The sequence below is a fragment of the Aspergillus ochraceoroseus genome, assembly GCF_002846915.1.
Source record: "Aspergillus ochraceoroseus IBT 24754 chromosome Unknown P175scaffold_1, whole genome shotgun sequence".
NCBI lineage: Eukaryota > Fungi > Ascomycota > Eurotiomycetes > Eurotiales > Aspergillaceae > Aspergillus > Aspergillus ochraceoroseus.
The window spans coordinates 5,665,984-5,685,726 of record NW_024468476.1 but is presented as its reverse complement, the minus strand read 5'-3'; the positions used below and the strand labels follow the sequence as shown (position 1 = coordinate 5,685,726).

Sequence of the window (19,743 nt, the reverse complement as noted above, 5' to 3'; positions counted from 1 at the left end):
ACGCCGCCGCTGAAATAGATAAAGAAAACAAAGAAAGACACAGTGGTAATCGTAACATAAAAAAAAAAAAAAGAAACTCGTAAAACATTAAGTGTACTTTAAATTTGTTCTTTGCTGGTGATGGTTTCATTCGTCAAGGCCTTGCCTTTGTCGCCTAGGACTTCTCCCTCACCACTTAGGGAGTCCGAGCTGAAGAATCCTGAATCCAGGCCATTCGAGTCGGTATATTGAAAAATATCCTTTTGGATGTCGGGGTCGGATAGAAGTGCGTTGATGATATCCGTCGAATTCTCTTCATTCCGATTCTTGTCCGATCCAGTCGGGGAGACGTAGTCTGATGGTAGCCAGTCTGTCCAGTTTTCCGACGCACACTTGTTCGAATCAAATGGAAACAACGGGTCGGTATGGACTGCCGAGGCTGCATCCTCGGAGAAGATGTCGACGATCATATTGTCCATTCCTTGGAATGCGTCCGGGCCGAACACATCATCGGATAGAGGAAGGTCGGGAAATCGGGATCGGGGTCGTTTAGGGGTTTGGTTATGGCGTGATGCAGACACGGGACTGCTTTGAACACGCTGGAGCCTTTGCGCTGTCAGACGAGTGGGGGTCGAGTCTAGGTTGGTATCCTTTCGGGTCTTTGGTAACGGGGAGACGAAAGGAAGTGAGTGTCTCTTGTCTGCCGCGTTCACCCGTTGATTTCGTCGCCTGGGGGTGGGACTGGAGCAAACGTCGAACTCGAACGACGGACTATCGAAAAGCCCTACCAGATCAGCCGCAGACTGATTTTCTTTACCCCCAGACTGCTTGTCTGACTCTTGGGTGCTAGAATTGCGCGGGCTTCGCCTAGGACTGTTGAGAACTGACTCGCCTAATGCTTTCAGGTGCCCTCCCTCGGCTTGCGAATTAGGAAACAAAACTCTCCTGACAGGCTTGGGAGTAAGATTATTCTCACCCGGGGCTGAAGTACTGCGATCAAGATTCCTGGCAGGGCTCGACTGGATAGCCCGCCGGAGCGCTTCCATCGCATTTTCTTCTTGCCAACGACTTCCTGCAGTATCAGATGACTTCCTGGGCTCTAGGCTATTCGCTCGGCGGCGTTTCGGCGACGGCTCCTGGATTTCATCATTCTTTTCTGCATCGTTGTTGTCCCCGGGTTTATTCTCGTTATTGTTATCATGTTCTGTAGGAGTCGCACCTTCATCACCCGCCGGTGATGACGCGTCTGAGGCTCCCGGCGAAGAGGCATCAGGCTTGGACGACTCGCTTTTATTGCTACTTCTAGCAGCGTTGCCGGTGGTTGAAAGCGGGCCGCCATTACGACGGTTCCTAGGGGGTCGCTTCTTCTTGTTGTTGCCGGCCTTGTTCCATTTATTTTCAGGACGCATGGTTTTGAACTTATGAAGCCAAAGACCGCAGGCTATAAAAGTTGTTAGTGTGTTAGGAACAGAGAGAAAATGGAACCATGCTTAAATTTCCAGAACTTACGATTGCAAAGCAGGACTTGAGCAAAGTCCTTGTCATCCTCCACTAAGGTTTTCTTGTAGATTTTGAACTTTGTAACTTTTCCCTCATCATCGCGTCCTAGGGCCAGCCAGAAGAAGATAGTAGGATCCTTGGTGAGTTCATTGGCATCTTCTTCGCTACCCGTGATTTCTTTGGAGTGAGCTCGACGCCAGGTAGGCGTTTCAATGGCGCCGCAATTTTCACAGTAAGGCGGTACTTGTCCATCACGGATACACTTTTCAAGGCGTGCCTGCACCTGTTTCAGTCTCCGAGCCCCGGCCCCGCTGCGGACCTTGCCATCCTCGCTAATGGGTTGAGGGGCAGGGGTTTCAACAGAGACAAGATCCATCGATGCGCCCCAAGACTGTCCATGAGGCATAACCGGATCGCTGGTGGGAATTGCACTCAGGAGCTGCTCCAACTCACTTTGCGAAATAGGCGCCGGGGCGAGGGGCTTCGGCGCCTGTCGCACACTGGCACGTGAAGACGGTCGTGATGTGGCTGCAAGAGTGGGAGCACGAGTAGGTGCCGGAGCAACTTCCTTGTTTGGCTGTTGTTGTGTTTCGAAAGGCCCGTCATGAACGGGATAGCTTTCGGGTTGGTTCTCTGAGAAAGTAGCCATGCCGGTAGGAGACCTTGGGTGGATGGCAGAACGGACGGTCCGCTTGCCTTTGATCGTATTCCTTGATATGGGTCGTGTGCAATCATCCAAGGGTGTGCCAATTTCATCATCCAAAAGGTCCTCGATGCCCCCACTCATGAATCCAGAATCACGATCGGTTGTCATAGGCGGAAGCACAGGGCTAGATCGGGTTGTAAGACCATAATCCAGAACAGGTGGCGAGGACGGCATGCTGAAAGACGGTTCGAAAAGGCCCTGATACCGTGACTCTTCGGGAGACTGAGTAGTGTGTTCTATCGGTGTTTGATCGTCGCTCATTGGATATGGTGACGTGTATGGAGTAGTACTCTGGAAAGATGACTCACGGAGAAGACTAGGTGTTGGGCGTACTCGGCGAGGGAGATTGGTGGAATTTGATATCGGAGTAGGGGGGCGAACGGGCTCTTCATTCAAATTCTGGGCTGCGGAGATGGCGGGATTGATTGGCGTAGGTCGGTGAATCCGCACCGAAGCAGCAGTACTAGCAGCCACCCTGAGAGAACTCGGCTGCCTTTCAATATTCAGATCAGACTTTCCAGGCACCTCTGCACGGTAGAGCTTAGCCCTTTTGCGTGGCTGCTGATCAGATAATTCCTCGCAGCTTCCGTACCCTGACTGGACAGATCCCCTCCGGCTACCACACCTCACATGAGCCGGGAAGTCAGAATCCCGCATGGAAGCACTGGAGGAAGGACGAATAACATCATTTTGGCTTCTTTCTTGGAGATGAGGCAGCTGTTGCATTGGGGGTTCCTGTTGGTGTAATGGAAATTGGCTTCCCGGAGTGTGCACCCTGCTCGTCGAACTCAGTGCCGATTGTGCAGGTGACGTGGACCTAAAAGGGCCACTCGCTCCCGCTGAAGGTAATTCCCTTGGTGTAGACCCCTCGCTCAGAAGCCGATGAAATCTTTCGATTCCGGAATGGTCCATTGGAGAAACAGGGCGGGCGCCTGGCTGTGTGGTGGGGGCTAACAAGCCAGGATTCTGGCGGAGGAAATTGGTCCAAGCCTGGGAGTCAAATTCATGCGGAATTACATCGCTCAGTTCACGATATCTTTGCATGCTTTCCAAATACTGGCTCTGAAGAACCGTTGGGACCGGCACTAAGCGCAGCTTGACCTCCAAGGTTTCCTGGGCCCCTTTTGAAAATAAACCTAGCACATTTTTGCAAACACGACCGGTGACCATTGTTTGTGATTGATGTGCCGGGGCGTTGGGGGTTGGAGAAGCCGAGGCCAGCACCCATGATAGCATTCCCTGCCCGACGAGGGGGGTTTCGTATTCCGAGTAATCGTAGGCATAGACGGTATAATCTTGACCCAGTTTGGCGACCAATTCCGGGCTAAATGATGAGACTCCCTGTTAATACTGGTACGGCGGAAAGCTAGAAACATCAATCATCTACCCACCTTGCGGATACAATGGCCTGGATACAAGTCTTGAGCTCGATGACACCAATCTGAGTTTTTTCATCCAAAGCAGCGGTTTGAATATCGAGGAGATGGGGCCATCGGGCTAGACAATTCGTCTTACTAGCATCGTCGAACGTGTAGAGCACCTTCACTATAATTTTGGAAGCCAATTGTCAGTGAATACCGGTATAAATCCCCGGATGCCATCGTGATCTTACGCCTCATAGGCCGGACGGAAATTCCGTCCTGAGAGTCCATGCCACCAAGAAGCAAAACTTTTCATAAGCAGCAACACAATCCAACAGTGTTATTATGATTGAAATAATATGACAAGTATAGAGGGAGAGAAACTCGAAAAAGAGATTCTGAGAGGAGGATAATTGCGGGTGAGAGAAGAAAAGGGCGTATCGTGAAGGGTTAAAACGGAGAAAACCGGTTTCCACGAAAGCGGGAGCCGAATCGAAGCAAGGAAAGATGTAATCCGTGCAGGATGTCTTATCGAGTACTTAATCTGGTCAAATCGAAGGTTCCGTCGGCCGGGAGAAGTGCAGAGGTATGTACGTGGGGAAATCGACCTCTGGAATGTGAACGCGGGACCGGGTAGGAAGAAAACAGGAGGGATTGATGCGGTGAGGAAACCCAGGAGGGAGAACGGTCGACATAAGAGAGATCAATCAAACCAGCCCTTTTCTCTTCGTCTTCATTCGACAGAGAGACCTGCACTGCAGCTCGGGAAGCAGGGACGAGAAGGGGAGAGAGGTTGGGAAAGGGAAGGAAGGAAGGAACTTGGGAGGGAAAACGAAAGAAAGTCGACGCCTTGCATTAAAGAAAGAGGCGTGAAGCTCTTTTTCGCAGCGTGTCGGACGCGACGACGTGACGCCAGCCAATCACGTCCGCCCGATTCAGATCCCTGGCAAACACGGCAAACACGGCCTGCACGCGCCCCACGTGACTGTTCCAGGAATCCTGAAATTGAATACAATATTATATTATGCTCATCATCATCAAATTATACTAAGGATAAATCATAAAAGGTATATATACTAACCCCCGCATCGGCATATGGGATGACATGACATGACATTTTAAAAGGCTTCCGCTAGCCCATTAAAGAACTCGCCAAGTCCATAAGCACCTGGGTCCGGAACCTTGCCTAGCCACTCCTCTTCGCCACCGACGTAAACTGAACGGCCCAGACTAGCTTTCATGCTCTTGGTGGCTTCAGTGCCTTCCTGCGCGGCTTGAGCAGCAGCATGGATGTCCTTTGCCTGGAGGAGGGTCTCGCAAAAGGGAACGAGAGCATCAATCAGGGTGCGGTCCCCCGGTTGCGCGGGGGTATATTTTGCGAGGGCGGAGACGGAGTATGCCAGGGCGGGACCCCAGACGTCGACTGTCGCTGGAGTTGCGGTACCTTTATCTTGTTCGCGAAGCCCGTGGAGGAGGGCATTTAGGAAGATCGAGTAGATGGCACCTGAGGTGCCGTCCATGGTGTTCTCGACAACAGTGACGATGCCGTTAACGGTGGCAACAACGTCATCGGTAAGGTTGGAGGAGGGGTCTTGGAGGAAGGCGAGGATGGCCTCCGCACCGCGCTTTAGGCCCACACCGCAGTCGCCGTCACCGACGATAGTGTCGTAGCGGGTAATCAGGGGTTCGGCTGCAATGACTCGCTTGAGTGCGCTCCCTAAGACCTTTTGGACGGTAGCTACATCCACTGTATATAGTAGTGGTTAGTATCATTTTCCAGCGGGTGGGATTGCCCAAAGTACAAAGAACGTACACTTCAAATTGCTGGACTGCTGCTTGCCCAATTTGATTTGCTTGAGTTCAACAGGGGCAGCATTACGATGTCCCCATGTAGAAGGTTTGATAGGGGCAGCCCATCCCACTGCCTCCGCGGGGGCATCAAGGAGTTCGAGGAAAGACTTGCCAGGGCCCAGCCCGGTGTCTGCAAGTTTAAGCAACGAGATGCTGAAGCCTAGTCCATTAAGACTGGTAAGGAATGTTCCCTGAATCACTCGCGCAGGTTTGATCTGATAGTCTTTTTCGAGCTGCCGATAAACCTCATCTGTGATCCCCGACAGCTCCAGGGTGCTAAGACTTCCCAAGTTATTGATCAACAGGACAAAATTGTCTTCTGGGGTGTGCGCGACGTAGGCGCGATCTGGGTCATTGTGGTCCAGCATCTGAAGGAGCATTGTCTGAACCAATTCTACCAGAGTGGCCTTAACTCGGTGAGATCCCGGCTCATTGTGAATGCCCATTCCAACCTCAATTTCGTCGTCTGGAATAGAATCGACGGGAATTTCTCTACCCGGGATGTGAACGTGTTCAAGCGACGACGCAACGGAAACGAGATTCTTGTTGGCCAGCTGGGCAGTCTGGTAAACATCATCGAGGGAGCCGCTGGTGAAATATCAGTCTCATGTTCAGGAGAGAAGTATAAAGTGACACGACGGGAACTGACCCCGCCTCAGCCAAAGCTCCAACAATCTTCAGGATCAGAATGCCACCGCCAATACCACGGCGACCAACTTTACCACTCTTCTTCTTGCCAACGCCGACGTCGTCATTGATGGCGAAGAACTCAGTCTGGATTCCGGCAGCCCGGGCCTTTTCCGCAGCCATACCGAAGTTGAGGACATCACCAGTATAATTCATGGGGATAATAAGCACCCCTTGCTCGGTGTTGACACGCTCTATGGCAGCAATGCGAACTTGTTCCGCAGACGGCGAGGCGAAAATGGTTCCCGCTGCAGAGGCATCCAAGAGGCCGTGGCCGACATATCCTGCGAAAGCGGGCTCATGGCCAGAGCCTCCCCCGGAGATAATGGCGACTTTCGATTTTGGTACAGTCTCGGGGCGACGGAAGATGATCTTGTTTTGGGAGTCATATGCAAGCGAAGGGTTTGTGAGGGTTAACGAGTGCAGAGCAGTCTGGACCAGATGGTTGGGGTCTGAAAAGAAATGTTTGGCTGGGGTAATAACGTTAGTGCATGATTTTTTGACATGAGGCCCCCCGGGTCACTTGTGTGGAGAAAATCTGACTTGGCAGCAACAGTGGAGGAAATCCACGCGGGGATGACAGGAAACGAAAAAACTGAGTGGATAAAGGCATTCTCGGAATTTCCAGGGAGATTCAGAAACATACTCTGCATGGTGAAAAAGGTTGGTTGAGATTGGCAGCGAGGAAACCGGGTGGATGACGTCGACCACCAGAACTATAGACAGAGCGGCGGTAGGGGAGAAGAACAAAGAGTACGAAGCAGAGTCGCAGGCAGAAGGATGGAAAGAATAGAAGAATGCTCTCCTTTATACCTTGTCTGTCAGTGAATGATGCTCACTAATGGAAATCTGGGCGATTTTACTCCTAATGACGATTCCGGGGGTAACTACTAGTTACTCCAGAAAACCCCCGGACAGAACAATCGCTCTCCAGTCCGATCAAGGCGGGGGAAAGTGGAGAAATTAGGAATTGGTCGCAGCTATTCTCAATCACCCAGGTGGTTAAAAAGGAGAAGTACGAGATTTGACGAGGTAAGAAGCAGAGAAGAAGAAGATATACAACCAAGCTGGGGGAGGGGGAAAGAGAGGGGGGGGGTTTAACTAAGCATCTGCCACCCAAGGAGGAGTGTAACTGATCCATAAGATTCATGTGAGCATGAATATGAGAGGTATTGTTACATCTGTATCTCTTTTTTTTTTGCTGTTCACATGGACAGGTCAATAATGCATGTATTGAAATCCAAGGCCTACCAGCGCTTCGGATTACCTCCTGGGGGATCCCGCTCAGTCGACAAAAAACCGAATGCTTTTTTTACTACGTACCTCGCTTTCTGACTTTGGTAGTCTGGTAGTTCATACATACCCTTGTCGTCCACAGAGAACAACTGTTACTCAAACTAATATAAGAAAGAAAACGGTCATGAGACCACGACAGATGAAGATTTCCGCTATTAAGACCCCTTCAATCCACAGCATGGAATCCATAGTTGGCCCACATTCCGTGCAAGAAGCTCAGGGCCCAGGCTTCACGCGAGCCAGACGCCCACCCTCAGGATTGCCTCTTTTGGATCCCCGGGACCGAAGAAAGTTGCATTAATGGGGATATTTGGGTAGTCTCTGCCGAGTCGAGCTTGTTTCTCGGGCGAGTATGTACCGTAGCAAGTCCATCCTTGAATAAAAATAGTTTCGTTCAGCCTAGGGTGTTCATCCGGACAGATCTAGACTACTAACGAGGACTTTTCTCCACATTCCATGTCTAATCCAATTATAAATATTTTAACAACAGGCAGAAAAAAAGCAAGGTAAAAAAAACCAAAAAGAGACAGAAGAGGTCGTGCCCGGGATCGAACCGGGATTACCAGATAGACACTGAATTTCAGAGTCTGATGTCATAACCATTAGACCACACAACCTGATTGGATGATACTTAATACGAGAAAATGACTTTATTACCCTCCGTGGGCACTTATGGAGGTTGGCAAGGAAAGGAAAACAAAACAAAGAAGCTCAATTCAGGTGTGGGCGGGGAATCATTAGACTCTCCATCAATCTCCGTTGTCGACAGCAGCTCAGGGGCGTTGTGAATTAAAGTTGGCTTGACACTGACTGGAATATACTTGACACAATTTTGACTAGTTTGGTTAACAGACCCGGCTCCGTGTACTATACTGTGAGAAGGAATACCATTGTGGGGAAGATTCATCGCATCGTATATGGCGCTTTCTGTAGTACTAAATAAAGTAGCAATCAAGCACATACGACCATAGGAAGTGGAAAACAGGGCTTCCCGTCCGCTCAGCCGTACTTAAGCCACTTGCCGGTTAGTTAGTAGTATGGTGGGTGACCACATGCGAATCCTGACTGTTGTATGTTTTTGTTTCATTTCTTTTTTTTTTTTTTAACCTGTAGGTTAGCTACACTTCACCCAACTACCCTGAATGCCGAAACTGCTGATGTGGAATTTTCTGGGCCCCTCGCCGCTTATTTCCGTAAGTCCCTTTGTCACGCGACCCGGCATAAGGGATTCAACCAATCAACACATCACTTTAACAAGTTATCTGTACTCTGTAAGTCACGTGACTACTGTCCAAAATCTGCAAGTTTAAGCTGCTCATCCAGTATTAAAATATTGCGGAGAGCAATATCATCCACAAATACCTTGCAAAGGGTCTCAATAAGACTTAATAGCCAGTTAATTTTGAAAGAATCCTCGCGCTCTGGAATTGGATAGGTTTGTAGACAGAACTCAAGATCTCCTTGTGCAAGGGCTAGCTCAATCCCATACTGGGATACAGGATAATTTGGGATTACTCGGATGATAGGGTCACCAATGATCCACGAGTCCACACACATGGAGGAACGATCCTACTAGAAGGAACCGTGGGCCAGCTTGTCGAGCAGTTTACCAGCAAATGAAGCTATACTGGGCGGGTCAGTATCGCAAATGTTATCCTCTCGACTTCTATAGCTCACGGTGGCAGTACAACATTGATATGGACGGGATCCATGGAACCGTGCTAGGTGATTTGGACTTCAGTTGGCGAGGCCTGGGATACCCCGATCCTGGTCTGTTCTGTGTCAATCCTCGAGGTTGAGCTATGCAAACGACGCGGCATCCGACACGGGCTATTTTAGCCCGAGAGACCTATTAACCCAGCTCCTAGAGCATTATATAGAACTGTCGATGGTCTCCATCGTGGGATTCATGTGCCATCAACACGCTCCCTTTTCGAAGCAACCTGTGCACGGCTCTGTCGCCCTGTTTAGCCTGCGCCTGGAGCCATCAGTTTCTTTCTTTGTGTTGTTTCTTTGGGCATATTTACATTTGCCATGGTCATGTCTATTCCATTCCTGATGATTGATGGGGTGCACCGATCATGCTCTAGCCTGGGATCTAGGAAGGCCAGCTCGATGGATTTCATGCTGGGGAGGGCAGCACGCATAATAAAGTAATCCACATGAACTTTTATAAGTTGAATGCTGAGTCCACTAGGGACAATCAGGATATTATCCGAGTAGAGATCAAACAGCACCTACAGTGGCATCTTACAGGCACTGGGTGGTAAACAAAGCCATACATACCCAGATATATATTCTGATGTACACGCAACCAACCAACAACTTTCCATACTAAAACTAACACGGATCACACTATACCATACTCTACCCATAGAACTATACCCCACCACAATACAATATCAGCTGAAGAGAAAAAAAAGAATAATAACGATCCAACCATCATCATCCCAGCACCGAAAAGAAAAAAATGAAATTAGGTCGTACCCGGGATCGAACCGGGATTACCAGATAGACACTGAACTTCAGAGTCTGATGTCATAACCATTAGACCATACGACCGTCTGGAGATATTTTCGGCGAAGAAAATTTGACTCTATAACCCAGTGAGCTGCGTCCCGGCGTACCTAACTTCCCCATGTTTAAAAAGGAAGAAGGAAGTTAGTTTGTTTGTCTTGCCCTAACTAACCTACTGTACTGTGCAACAACGATACTTCGTATTCAACAAGCCACGACAACCCCCTCAGAAACACTAGTGGCAAGTAGTACTTACTCCGTACGGAAGCCAAAAAAAAAAAACCAAAAAAAAAAAAATTTAGAAACTACTAGTTAGTACTCCGCTCTGTAGTTATACTACAAACTGCAAACAAAAAAAAGAACAGGTCGTACCCGGGATCGAACCGGGATTACCAGATAGACACTGAATCTCAGAGTCTGATGTCATAACCATTAGACCATACGACCTTTGGTTGATGTGGGAGGCCTTGAGATATAGCTAGATAAGCCAGGAACACCCTGTTCCTAACTCCAATATATATACACCACAAACCCACTGATCTTTCTATCTTGCTATTATGTATATCTGTGATCTACTGGTACCGAACCTGGCCTCTCTTTCGTTTCTCAGCCCTGGCTCTTGTAGATTGTAGTGTTTCATCCCGTGACTAGCCAGCTATTACTGCTAGTTATGTGGTCGAGTCTAGTCTACCGTCACGGTGATTGAAGCGGACAAGATAGAATACCTCGTATCGGCTAGGATCTGGGTGAAGGAGGCTCGGAGATCGAGATCCTCTCTACCGTCTTTGGATGTATCATGCTAGCGATTCTGCCAACCCTCCGCTAAACCCTGTGAACGGAGGAGTGGATGGGTAATGTAATTGTATGGAATGGCAGTTGATTATAAGAGTTAATAATGTATGGTGGTATTATACTCTCTGATATGTGGCACTGTATAAAGAAGGCATGTCCAACTGAGATTAGACCTTAAGCTACATATTGGTATCGGTTCCCCTCCTCGCGTTCCATATAGTCTTTCTCGATCAATCTAAATCCCAAGTTAGCGTCTGACTTATGCATATAAAAATCTGGAAGAGGGAGGGGAGATATATGCATAGACCTACTTCTCAATGTTTTTCTTGATGTCTACAGGGTCAAGTACGCCACGGCTTCTAGTTGCCTTGATCACCTCGGCCACCAGCTCGGCGTGGGTTATCATCTTGCGACTCTTCATAATCCGCACGATGGCAGCCTGGGTCTCATAGTGACGATCGGCAGCCACACGTTCATGCGTAGTCTTGTTCTCCTCCTTTGTCTCTTTAAGTTGGATTTGGTTGATCTTGATCCGCATCTTTGGGTCTGAGAAGGTTGGGTCATAGGAAAACTCGTCCGTGTCATTTACGTCGCGACCCTTTGGTTTCTTGGTGAGAACGCGGTATTTAGCGCATGCGAGAGACTGCAACGTCCGTTTGAGCTCTGGGTCCGCTATATACAAAATTAGAGCTAGAAAATTAAATTACTGCACGGACAACAAAGAAACTTACATAGTTTGGTTGCTTCTTGAATGTCGCGGTAGCTTAGAGTCCCGCCATCAGGCAATTCATTGAACAGGAGCAGGACAATTGCCTGGAATGAGCTCACTACTAGTTCCTTATCGCCCTTTGGGAATCGTGCTCGCAGCTGGCAGTGGGCCAGCTGGTGCTTCCAGGCAAGCTTTCGACCATTGTACTTGCTGTCGTAGAACTTTTCGAAGTCTTTCACCGCAGATGTAATTTCAGGAGGTACCAGTACTTGAACGTCGGGGTATGTCGGCCAAGCAGCCGCTGAGAGCACGCTGACATGTAGATCTACTGGGAGCGGGGTTCTTCGCTCGCGCTGAATAGAGCTATAAGCAGCCATTTCGTCGCGAGCGACCTCCATGTCCTTGAACATGGACTCGAGGTTGTGGGTGAAACTTGAGCCACATTCTGACGGGCGCTGTTAGATAAATCTCTATGCGGGAGTCGAGTTACACACCTGTCTTGAGTCTTGCAAGCATACTCTTTTCGGCATCATCGCTGGCGCTTCTCCCCATTAATAGTCGACGTGCAAGATCATTCTTGTAGAAGGCCTCAAAAACAGCCTTGCCATGGACGAAACGGAACAGGTCTAGCACTTGATCTAGTTGTCGGTTTATTTCGGCATCTTCGTCTGTGAGTGGCACATCTTCCGTTCCCCGTACTGGAGCCAGCTTCCACCCACCGCGAAGAAGCCGATCGACATACTTGGCAATCATCTCTCCAGTCTTCGGGTTGTCAGTTCCCCCAGTAGCCTCGGATTTCTTTCCCTTATTCATAAATGTCTCAAAGGCTTCGCGGAGGGTGTGCCCGAGCTCCTCATTTCGATGGAATGAATTATGCCAGGTATCATCGAGCTGCTTCTTGAATTGCAGGAGACGAGCGACCATTTCCGCTCCCTTTTCTTCGTCGAAAACAATACCGCTTCCCTCCTCGACAATATATGCGCTGAAAGCACTCTTCAACTTAGGTCCGAGCTCCTTTCGCCCAAGGAGTGTATAAAGCTGTTCTAAAGCGAGCTTATTTGTTACCCGTAGCAACCCAAGCACATCATTTTGATTCAATAACACACTTTCTTGCTCTGTTACTAAGGTCTGATCGAGCAGCCCGGACAGTTTCTGCTTCGTGCTTCGGTTGAAGGAAAATAACTCGCACCGGTTCACTTCACGCCGGATGAGGCTATGGCTCTTTTCAACATAAGAGGCTAGATATCCTGATGATTCTTGTTGGGCCCACATTGTAAAGAAAGTATTGGATTCCGAAATGAGAGCAGGCTCAAACCCAGAAGTGTAGACATCAAGTCCGTGGAAAAGATCAATCGCATTTCGAAGGAGAGCTGAATCAGCAACCATACTATGATCCTCACTGCGGTCCGCTGCAACGAGATCGCACGCGCCCTTCAAGATCTTCGGTCTCAAGATAGGGTCGGAATATATGTGTTGGCGGAACTGCACCAGCCCCATTTCGCGGATAACCGAGAATTCCTTGGAGTGGAGGAGAAAGGATTGGTCAAGGTAGTAGAAGATCCAACGAACAGTAACCTGCGAAGGCTGTCAGTAAACCGCCATGCCATATACCAAACAAGCAAGATTCCATATAATACCAGTTTTGATTGCCAAGTATTCCATGCCTCGACCACAGACCGCAATGCGTCGATGTTGGTTCCAGCCTCTGCCTTTTCTACTAACGCATCATGCATTTCCCCCGCAACATGCTCTCGACATTGGCCTTGCAGACGCTTGGACAAAATCGCAGCTCGGCCCTGACGACACACATTTTCTGCGCCTTTGTAAAGCTCTTCAATCGATACTTCGGGCTTTCCGCCGCTGAATATCGCCGACAGCGCTGCGTCCAACTGACCCCACACCTTATCAAAGTATGAATCCTGATTCAGACGCGAGCCAGTTCGGAGATTTTTCACAACAAGCCTCTTTGCGCCGGTATGGGGTGTGAAATTGCTTTGGTGCGATGACGTATTGAAGGGGCGAGATTGGAGGGAAGGGGTTGATAGAGCGGGACCGCTTGCACCCGGAGCACCTAACCCGCTTGACTTGGGGTCCGTACTCGGAAAGCTGTACATCCTACCGGATTTGTGTTGATTTGGAGGGACAGGTAAGGGTGGGAGATCTGGTTCCGATGAAGATAATCGGGCACGTTTGCTCGATGGAGAGGAATGCTGCTGATCGTCGTGTGCAGCTTGGTTTCTGGCGAGGAGCTCCGAGATGGTCGGTGACTGATGATGCGACTGCTGCAGTGCCTCCTCCTGACCTGGGAGCTTCCTCTTGCCAGACGATTTGCGCTTACCGCTCCTCTGCTCGGTGGCGCCTCTCGAGATCTGCTGCATCTACCCGGTTCTATTCCAAAGTAAAATGACGAGGGAGGACATTCAGCGCTGGAAAGACCCAAAGAAACTCTGGATCCGATGGAACATGGCAGACGCTGTTTTTTTTTTTTTTTTTTTTTTTTCTTTTTGGAATTTGAAATCCCCGAAATTCTGCAGTCAGACGTTTGATGAGTTGACGATCGGAGGAAACAGGGTGGGTGAGCAGATGAGGGACAGTTGAGGAGGGAGAAGTTGGGTTTGGGACGCTTGAGTCGGAGATAAGATAATACGTTCGCGGTTCCATTTCATACAGACATACTGTACCTACATACATATATACTCCCTCCTCCACCTTTCCATCACTGTTTAAATATTAATATGCCTTCTGGATTGAGTATGCAAGTTTAATGAAGTTATATATTTTTCATGTTTTTTTTTGGGGGAAAGTGGTTGAGGCTAAGAAGATGATTCCCATATGCTCATTCCATAAATACACCATTATGCCTCCTCAACTAATGCATCGTATCGTGACTCTCATCTCATGGAAAACTAAGCTTACGAAAATAATGTCGGCCCCATATGCTCCTCCACTTCCTTCTCCTCGGCCTGAAAGGAACGTGGATTAGTGAATGGGTTACATTAATTGCTAGACGACGAGGGGAGCTTACCTCTAAAAATTCTGTAGCAGCAATGAGCGCTGTGTACGACTTCGCAAGATTGGTAAGAGCGCTATGATGATTTGCAGAACCCGCGCCTCCGATTTTAGCAAATCGCTTGAAGATGCCCACCATGCTTTGTCGATTCTCCGCGAGGAAAGCTCGTGTTTGCTCCATCATCTGCTCGTTGTGAAGCCCGCGGGAGAATACTGCCGTGACAATGACCCGCAGGACCGAGTCAAGGAGATCGTAGTACTTTCGGAGAGCATCGGGGTTATCAATATCTAGGGCGATTAGATAAATATGAATGCATCACTAATGCATATCGGATGGCCGGCTTACCAATACCAAGGTCTGGGTCCGCAGCGAATAGATGTGAATCTCGTACCGCCTGGAACAGGCCAGTCTTGAGAACATGAATTGCACCCGTTTTTGTCTGGCAAAGTTCTTGAAGTAATGATAATAATGACTCGTAATATGATAATAGTAAAGGAGTATCTGGGGTCATATGTTCAGCAGCGGTGTGCAGGGAAGAGTTCTGGAGATGCTTACCATTCGCTTGTGCGTTCTTTAGCTCGAGTGGTAGCGCTCTGATGCTGTCCAAAAATAAACTGAGGTAATTGGATTGAGATATTGACTCTGCCAACACAGAGTCTGCATGCCGATCTAATGCGGCCAGGAAATTGAGAAATAATAAAGCCGAGACTCGGCATGTTTCCTGACCACTGTAAGCATCGTCGCAAATCGTCTCAATCAAGGCACGACCCGAGGCCTTGACAACTTGCTGGCTGTGATGTCTCATGTTCTCATGTCCAGTTCCTGGAGACACAATACGCGAAATGTAGTGTGAGCAGATGTTGTAGAAGGTCTCCTTCATGTGGAAATTCCCAGTTGCCAGCACAATGCCTCGAACACAAATTTGGAACAGCTGATGGAGCTTTTCATCGACAATATCTCCATTTCGTCGTGATGAAGTGGTTTTTGTTGCCGTTGGCTCCAGCTTACCAACGAGAGTTTCAGCTAGCCGTGCCAACTCGATTCCTTCCGGGAGGTTCTCCTCGATAGCGACCTCGAGTTTAGGGATAATCAACTGTATGGAATGCAGTATGAATGTGGATTTTCGGCCCCCATCAATGTCAGAACAAGTAAGTATCGTCGTTATAAGCTCAGTCCAGGCACGGAGAGCTAAGTGACGATTAAATCTAATCTGTCTAGACTGGTTTGTCGATTGGATGAACAGCATTAGGCTTTCTGCTTCCACTGCAAACTGTTCCTCATCTTGCGGTCGCAGATGGCCTTGGGTCACCTGCTCCTCTCTCATGACTCGTATGAGCTCTTCTACCTCGGCCACATCATATAAGACAAGTGAGTCATCCGATTGAGGTTTCGCGCAGGTATCGATAGCAATACCGTCGAGGAACCCCAGCTGGGGAGGCTGGAAGTGGCGCTGAAGATCAAGATCGGCAAAATCGAACAGGTCAAAAATGGTCGGATTCGGAACCCCTGCTCCTGTCTCTGAGATAGAACTTCCAAATAAAATCGAAAGAATATCTGCTTGGAGAGTTGGCGAACCAATCTTTGCGGCTGAGCGGATCTCTGTCGCTACGTAGTCAAATAGGTAGCATCTGTATAAGAGGAATTCCGCTAGGGCTGTCGTCGATTCGCATACCCAGAATTCTTCTGCGGAGACCGGAAGTCCATCCCATATGGTGTTTGGTCCTATTAGAGGCTGGCTGGAAAACATACTGAGGAGAAATCCACTAGCGCGCATCTCCGCTAATGTGAAGTAGGAAGAAAGTTTAGAGGACCAGAGGTGCTTCAACACTTCGAGCGCCGTACGCTTCAGGCGGACCGTCCAAGGCAAAATATTTCCAGCAAGCTCATCAGGGTAGCTGTGCAAGAATCCTATTATGGCATGCAGCAGAGACATTCGATTGGAAAATAAGCCGTCGGGGGGAACATCTAGGGTATTGCCCACACTGCTGAAACCAAGGAGGAGATGGGCTACGGTTGGCCGATCGGTGATCATACCGAGACAACTATTGAGGAGTGCCAACAGGCTTTCGCGTATAATGTACCCTGAGGATTGGGCACCAAACTCAAGCTCTCGGAGCTCGGGTTGCATTTGTGATACAAGTGGACGAGACACACTGTCCACATCCACTTCTGTGCTCAGCACTTCAACAATCTTGTTCGATGACCGCCACCTGGATAATTCGGGGGACGAGAGCTTGTTCAGTCTTCCGGAGCTGGACAGCTTCTCCAGAAGTGCCATCGATGTGACCGTAAGCTGTTGGTGTCCAGTACTGCAGTAGAGACACAAGGAGGAGATAATGTTCAAGTTGTTCAAGATGCAGTCCTCGAAGGCTGATAGCGACGAGTTTGCAACGTTGATTCGGCTTCCACCTGCTTGTGACTTGATGAACGGGCGAACAATATTAAAATAGGTGGACTGGAGATCCAATATCATATCCATGATTTGAATGCTCTTGACTAAGGACAGAACCAGGATTGAGTCCGACGCAGCCTTCGCGATTTCAGCTACATCTTGCTGGGCTGTTGCAAATATCACTTTTACCACATCTTCGTTGAATAACCACTCAGCTACCCGTGTGAATGGATGAAGCCGGACGTAAGAGACTAGTGATGAATTCTTAAGGGCCGAGTCTGGTGAAACGGAAGGCCGACTCAGAACGGTAACGAGGGTTTCGTTAAAGGATGTCAGACATGTCACGATAAAGTCCAAGCAATTATAGGTAAGTAATCTTGTTTGGCGTTCATTGAGATCAGGAACTCTTCTCGACAATGCCTGACCCAAGATGAAGTCTATGTAAGGTTCGATACCTGGCATGCGATAGGACGAACCTAGGGCTTCGGGGAATGGTAAAGAGAGGTGATAATCGGCTGAATCGATGGCCGGAGAAACAAGAGAGTGTATTAGCACCACAAAAGCATTTGCTTGGTCGAAGCTTTCGCCAATTTTCTGGAAAGCTTGCTGCTCGTGCCATACAAGAGGATTCGAGGCGATAGGCACTTTATTGAGGCCGGAAGCGCTCATCGCGCCACCCGAAATCCACTGATCAACCGTGAGCCACATCTCATTGCCGTTAATCGAAGTCCTATCAGTCATCAAGGCCGCAAGCGCTTGGAAAACAGTGGCTCTTAAGTGAGTGGGTATTGGGCCACTACAAAGGGTCAGCAGGGTGCTAACAATGTTGAATGATGGATGGTGGAGCATCCACTCCCGGACAGTGGCGCCCTGTCTGGACAAATGCCCTAGGAGTCTGAGGTAGCACGAAAGCATGACAGGACTCTCGGGTTCACTCATGTCCGCTGGTTCAGACTTCCGCGCGCGCAGGACCCCTTGGGATGCCGGAGCCTTTTCGGTAACTCTTGTAGCATATATCTGAAGCTCGGCGAACATTTGCGACCAGTTCATAGTGGTGGAACGTTTAAATTTCGAGGACATAAACTTGTCTTCCTCCGAAAGGAATCTATGTGCGGCAGCAGCATTGTCTTCTCCTCCAGAGATAGAGCACAGTAATTCGCAGAATGCGCTGACCCTGGGAACAGTCTGTCGTTTCGAGGCCCACTGGAGAAATCCGTAAAGATTTCCATCAGGATCAGCCCAGAATTCCTGGGCCGCATCTGGTCGACCCTCGAATGCGAATGCCATGACCATGAGGAAAGATTCGAGATGTGTTCGGGCCTCAACCACTCCCCGGTGGAGGCTAGAGCTCAATCCGTCCCGAAGAGCCGTGATCTGTTCCAGCCGTTGTAGATCTTCTTCGGCTTTTAGCTTTCGAACGGCATCGGGCATATTTGCGATACAAGATTCTGCGAAAGCCTCAAAATATTCCATCAACAGAGCTTTCAAATATCCAGAGCACGAATCCCTTTCGATCGTTGCGGATGCGCTTTCCTTCAAGAGCAGTGTGACTAGTTCGCTGCGAGCCGGATCACTCCATTCTTCACTGCTCACCCCTGAACAGATGGCAAGTATGAGATCTAGACCTCCGTCGTCTAAGGCGGTCATGAACGTTTTTGTGCGTTCCTCGATTTCCTTTTCGAGGTCGATTCCGTGAGGAAGCGATGCTGGGCCATCGAAATCCCACGCACTGTATACCGCGAGCCAGAGTGCAATCACCGCTGAGTGGAAGGGAGGGAGAGCCCAATTCTGTCCATCTTTCGAAGAGACAATGGCCGTATTTAGACTCCGGGCCTCTGTGTAGGACCCGGAACGCTCAGGAGATCCATGTTGAACAAAGGCAGATATAATCGCGGGAACATAATGGATTAGGAGTCCATCAAACCGCTCGAGCTTTTTGAGTTGGGTCAAAAATATGCGAAGGTCCTCAGGACTTGTATATGGCCCTTTGAATAGGTAACAGAGAACGGCGCCGAGTGATTCGTGCTGTTGCAGTAAACTGCTATGCTGGTACTCAATGGCCTCCATAATATCCTGATCCTCTGATTGGCCAACAATCGAGACCTTTTGGACCTGTTCTCCAAGGAGGGCAAGCCATTTCTCGATATTCTCCATTGACTTCATGCATTTTCGCGTAAACAGCGACGCGTTCCGTAGCTGACCTTCCTTGATTTCCACCACATGAGCCAGCATCTCTTGCATGAGGACTTGTGTTGTTTCTCGCTCCACTTCGAAAGACTCCTGGAAGATAAGGCGCAATGATTCTAGCAAGAAGTGACGACGTTCGTGGAATCGCATGATCGCAGCAATTAGAGGAGGACGGTCGAGCACCTGAGCATCATCTTGGGCGCTGAGGAACAACACCGCTGCTTGTAATTCATCAATGTCAAGAGCATCAGCAAGCTGAAGTGCTCCCTGTTGAAATTCTTGGTTGATTGAGTATTCCACATCCTCGATCGTGATTTTGCCTGGATTGGTGAAGAAGTCAGCGTAGTGCTCTGCAACCGTCTTGCTCGGCCTTAGAAATAAAAAAAAATAAAAAAAATTCCACCATGGGCTAAGATCCCATACCTGACAAAACGGCCTGCCGACTCGCGTTGTTTTTTGTGGGCTTGTCGAGCAGGTCCCTGAAATCTTGAATATGAGTTTCAAGCTCGATGCGGAGGCGCTCAATGTTGACAAAGGATGAGTCGGAAATGGCAGAAAGATCCTGGTATAAGCCACGAAGGCCCACCAGAGTTTCTGAGCTTTCCATACTCAGAACTGGGTTGTGGATTGGGAGAAGCGCTGTGGAGGGGACGAGAGGTCAAGAAACAGCTGTTTCTCCAGCACCAAAAAAAGGTCGGAGAACGCGACAAAAGTTCCGGCGGTCTAAAGGCGGCGGGCAGGCAATTTTCAGTTTAC

The 19,743-nt window shown here is 49.0% G+C and overlaps 4 protein-coding genes and 3 non-coding genes across 7 annotated transcripts; all 7 read right to left on the bottom strand.

Moving 5' to 3' along the window:
- Positions 1-98: 98 nt before the first annotated feature.
- P175DRAFT_0468899 (putative GATA transcription factor (Ams2)) lies at positions 99-3,508 on the bottom strand (the record flags this gene model as incomplete). The annotated part of the gene is made up of 2 exons (XM_040894981.1): positions 1,489-3,508; positions 99-1,420 (listed from the first exon to the last, which is right to left on the bottom strand). Exons 1-2 carry the CDS (start codon positions 3,419-3,421, stop codon positions 99-101), a joined length of 3,255 nt encoding a protein of 1,084 aa, XP_040756946.1. The 5' UTR covers positions 3,422-3,508.
- A 1,062-nt stretch (positions 3,509-4,570) lies between these two features.
- Positions 4,571-7,080, bottom strand: P175DRAFT_0498657 (putative dihydroxyacetone kinase (DakA)). Its single transcript, XM_040896552.1, has 4 exons — positions 6,731-7,080; positions 6,047-6,554; positions 5,360-5,985; positions 4,571-5,293 (listed from the first exon to the last, which is right to left on the bottom strand). Exons 1-4 carry the CDS (start codon positions 6,735-6,737, stop codon positions 4,665-4,667), a joined length of 1,770 nt encoding a protein of 589 aa, XP_040756945.1. The 5' UTR covers positions 6,738-7,080; the 3' UTR covers positions 4,571-4,664.
- Positions 7,081-7,610: 530 nt separating this feature from the next.
- On the bottom strand, positions 7,611-8,937 carry P175DRAFT_0529110 (uncharacterized protein; the record flags this gene model as incomplete). Its single annotated transcript, XM_040899662.1, has 2 exons — positions 7,611-7,779; positions 8,669-8,937. 2 exons carry the CDS (start codon positions 8,935-8,937, stop codon positions 7,611-7,613), a joined length of 438 nt encoding a protein of 145 aa, XP_040756944.1.
- P175DRAFT_0t12 lies at positions 7,914-7,997 on the bottom strand. The gene has a single exon. It is a non-coding gene; the product is annotated as a tRNA-Gln (tRNA).
- A 921-nt stretch (positions 8,938-9,858) lies between the features above and the next one.
- On the bottom strand, positions 9,859-9,942 carry P175DRAFT_0t11. The gene has a single exon. It is a non-coding gene; the product is annotated as a tRNA-Gln (tRNA).
- Positions 9,943-10,260: 318 nt separating this feature from the next.
- Positions 10,261-10,344, bottom strand: P175DRAFT_0t10. The gene has a single exon. It is a non-coding gene; the product is annotated as a tRNA-Gln (tRNA).
- Positions 10,345-10,863: 519 nt separating this feature from the next.
- Positions 10,864-19,594, bottom strand: P175DRAFT_0428917 (uncharacterized protein; the record flags this gene model as incomplete). Its single annotated transcript, XM_040893332.1, has 9 exons — positions 10,864-10,924; positions 11,001-11,361; positions 11,421-11,843; positions 11,893-12,973; positions 13,036-13,713; positions 13,737-13,843; positions 14,408-14,695; positions 14,754-19,307; positions 19,411-19,594. 9 exons carry the CDS (start codon positions 19,592-19,594, stop codon positions 10,864-10,866), a joined length of 7,737 nt encoding a protein of 2,578 aa, XP_040756943.1.
- Positions 19,595-19,743: the final 149 nt, after the last annotated feature.

What these genes read in the sequence shown, in the direction of transcription:
- P175DRAFT_0498657 (XM_040896552.1), bottom strand. An exon ending in GGAGCTTTGGCTGAGGCGGG is followed by an intron (nt 5,986 to 6,046) that starts GTCAGTTCCCGT and finishes ATATTTCACCAG; the next exon opens with CGGCTCCCTCGATGATGTTT. An exon ending in GCAGTCCAGCAATTTGAAGT is followed by an intron (nt 5,294 to 5,359) that starts GTACGTTCTTTG and finishes TACTATATACAG; the next exon opens with TGGATGTAGCTACCGTCCAA.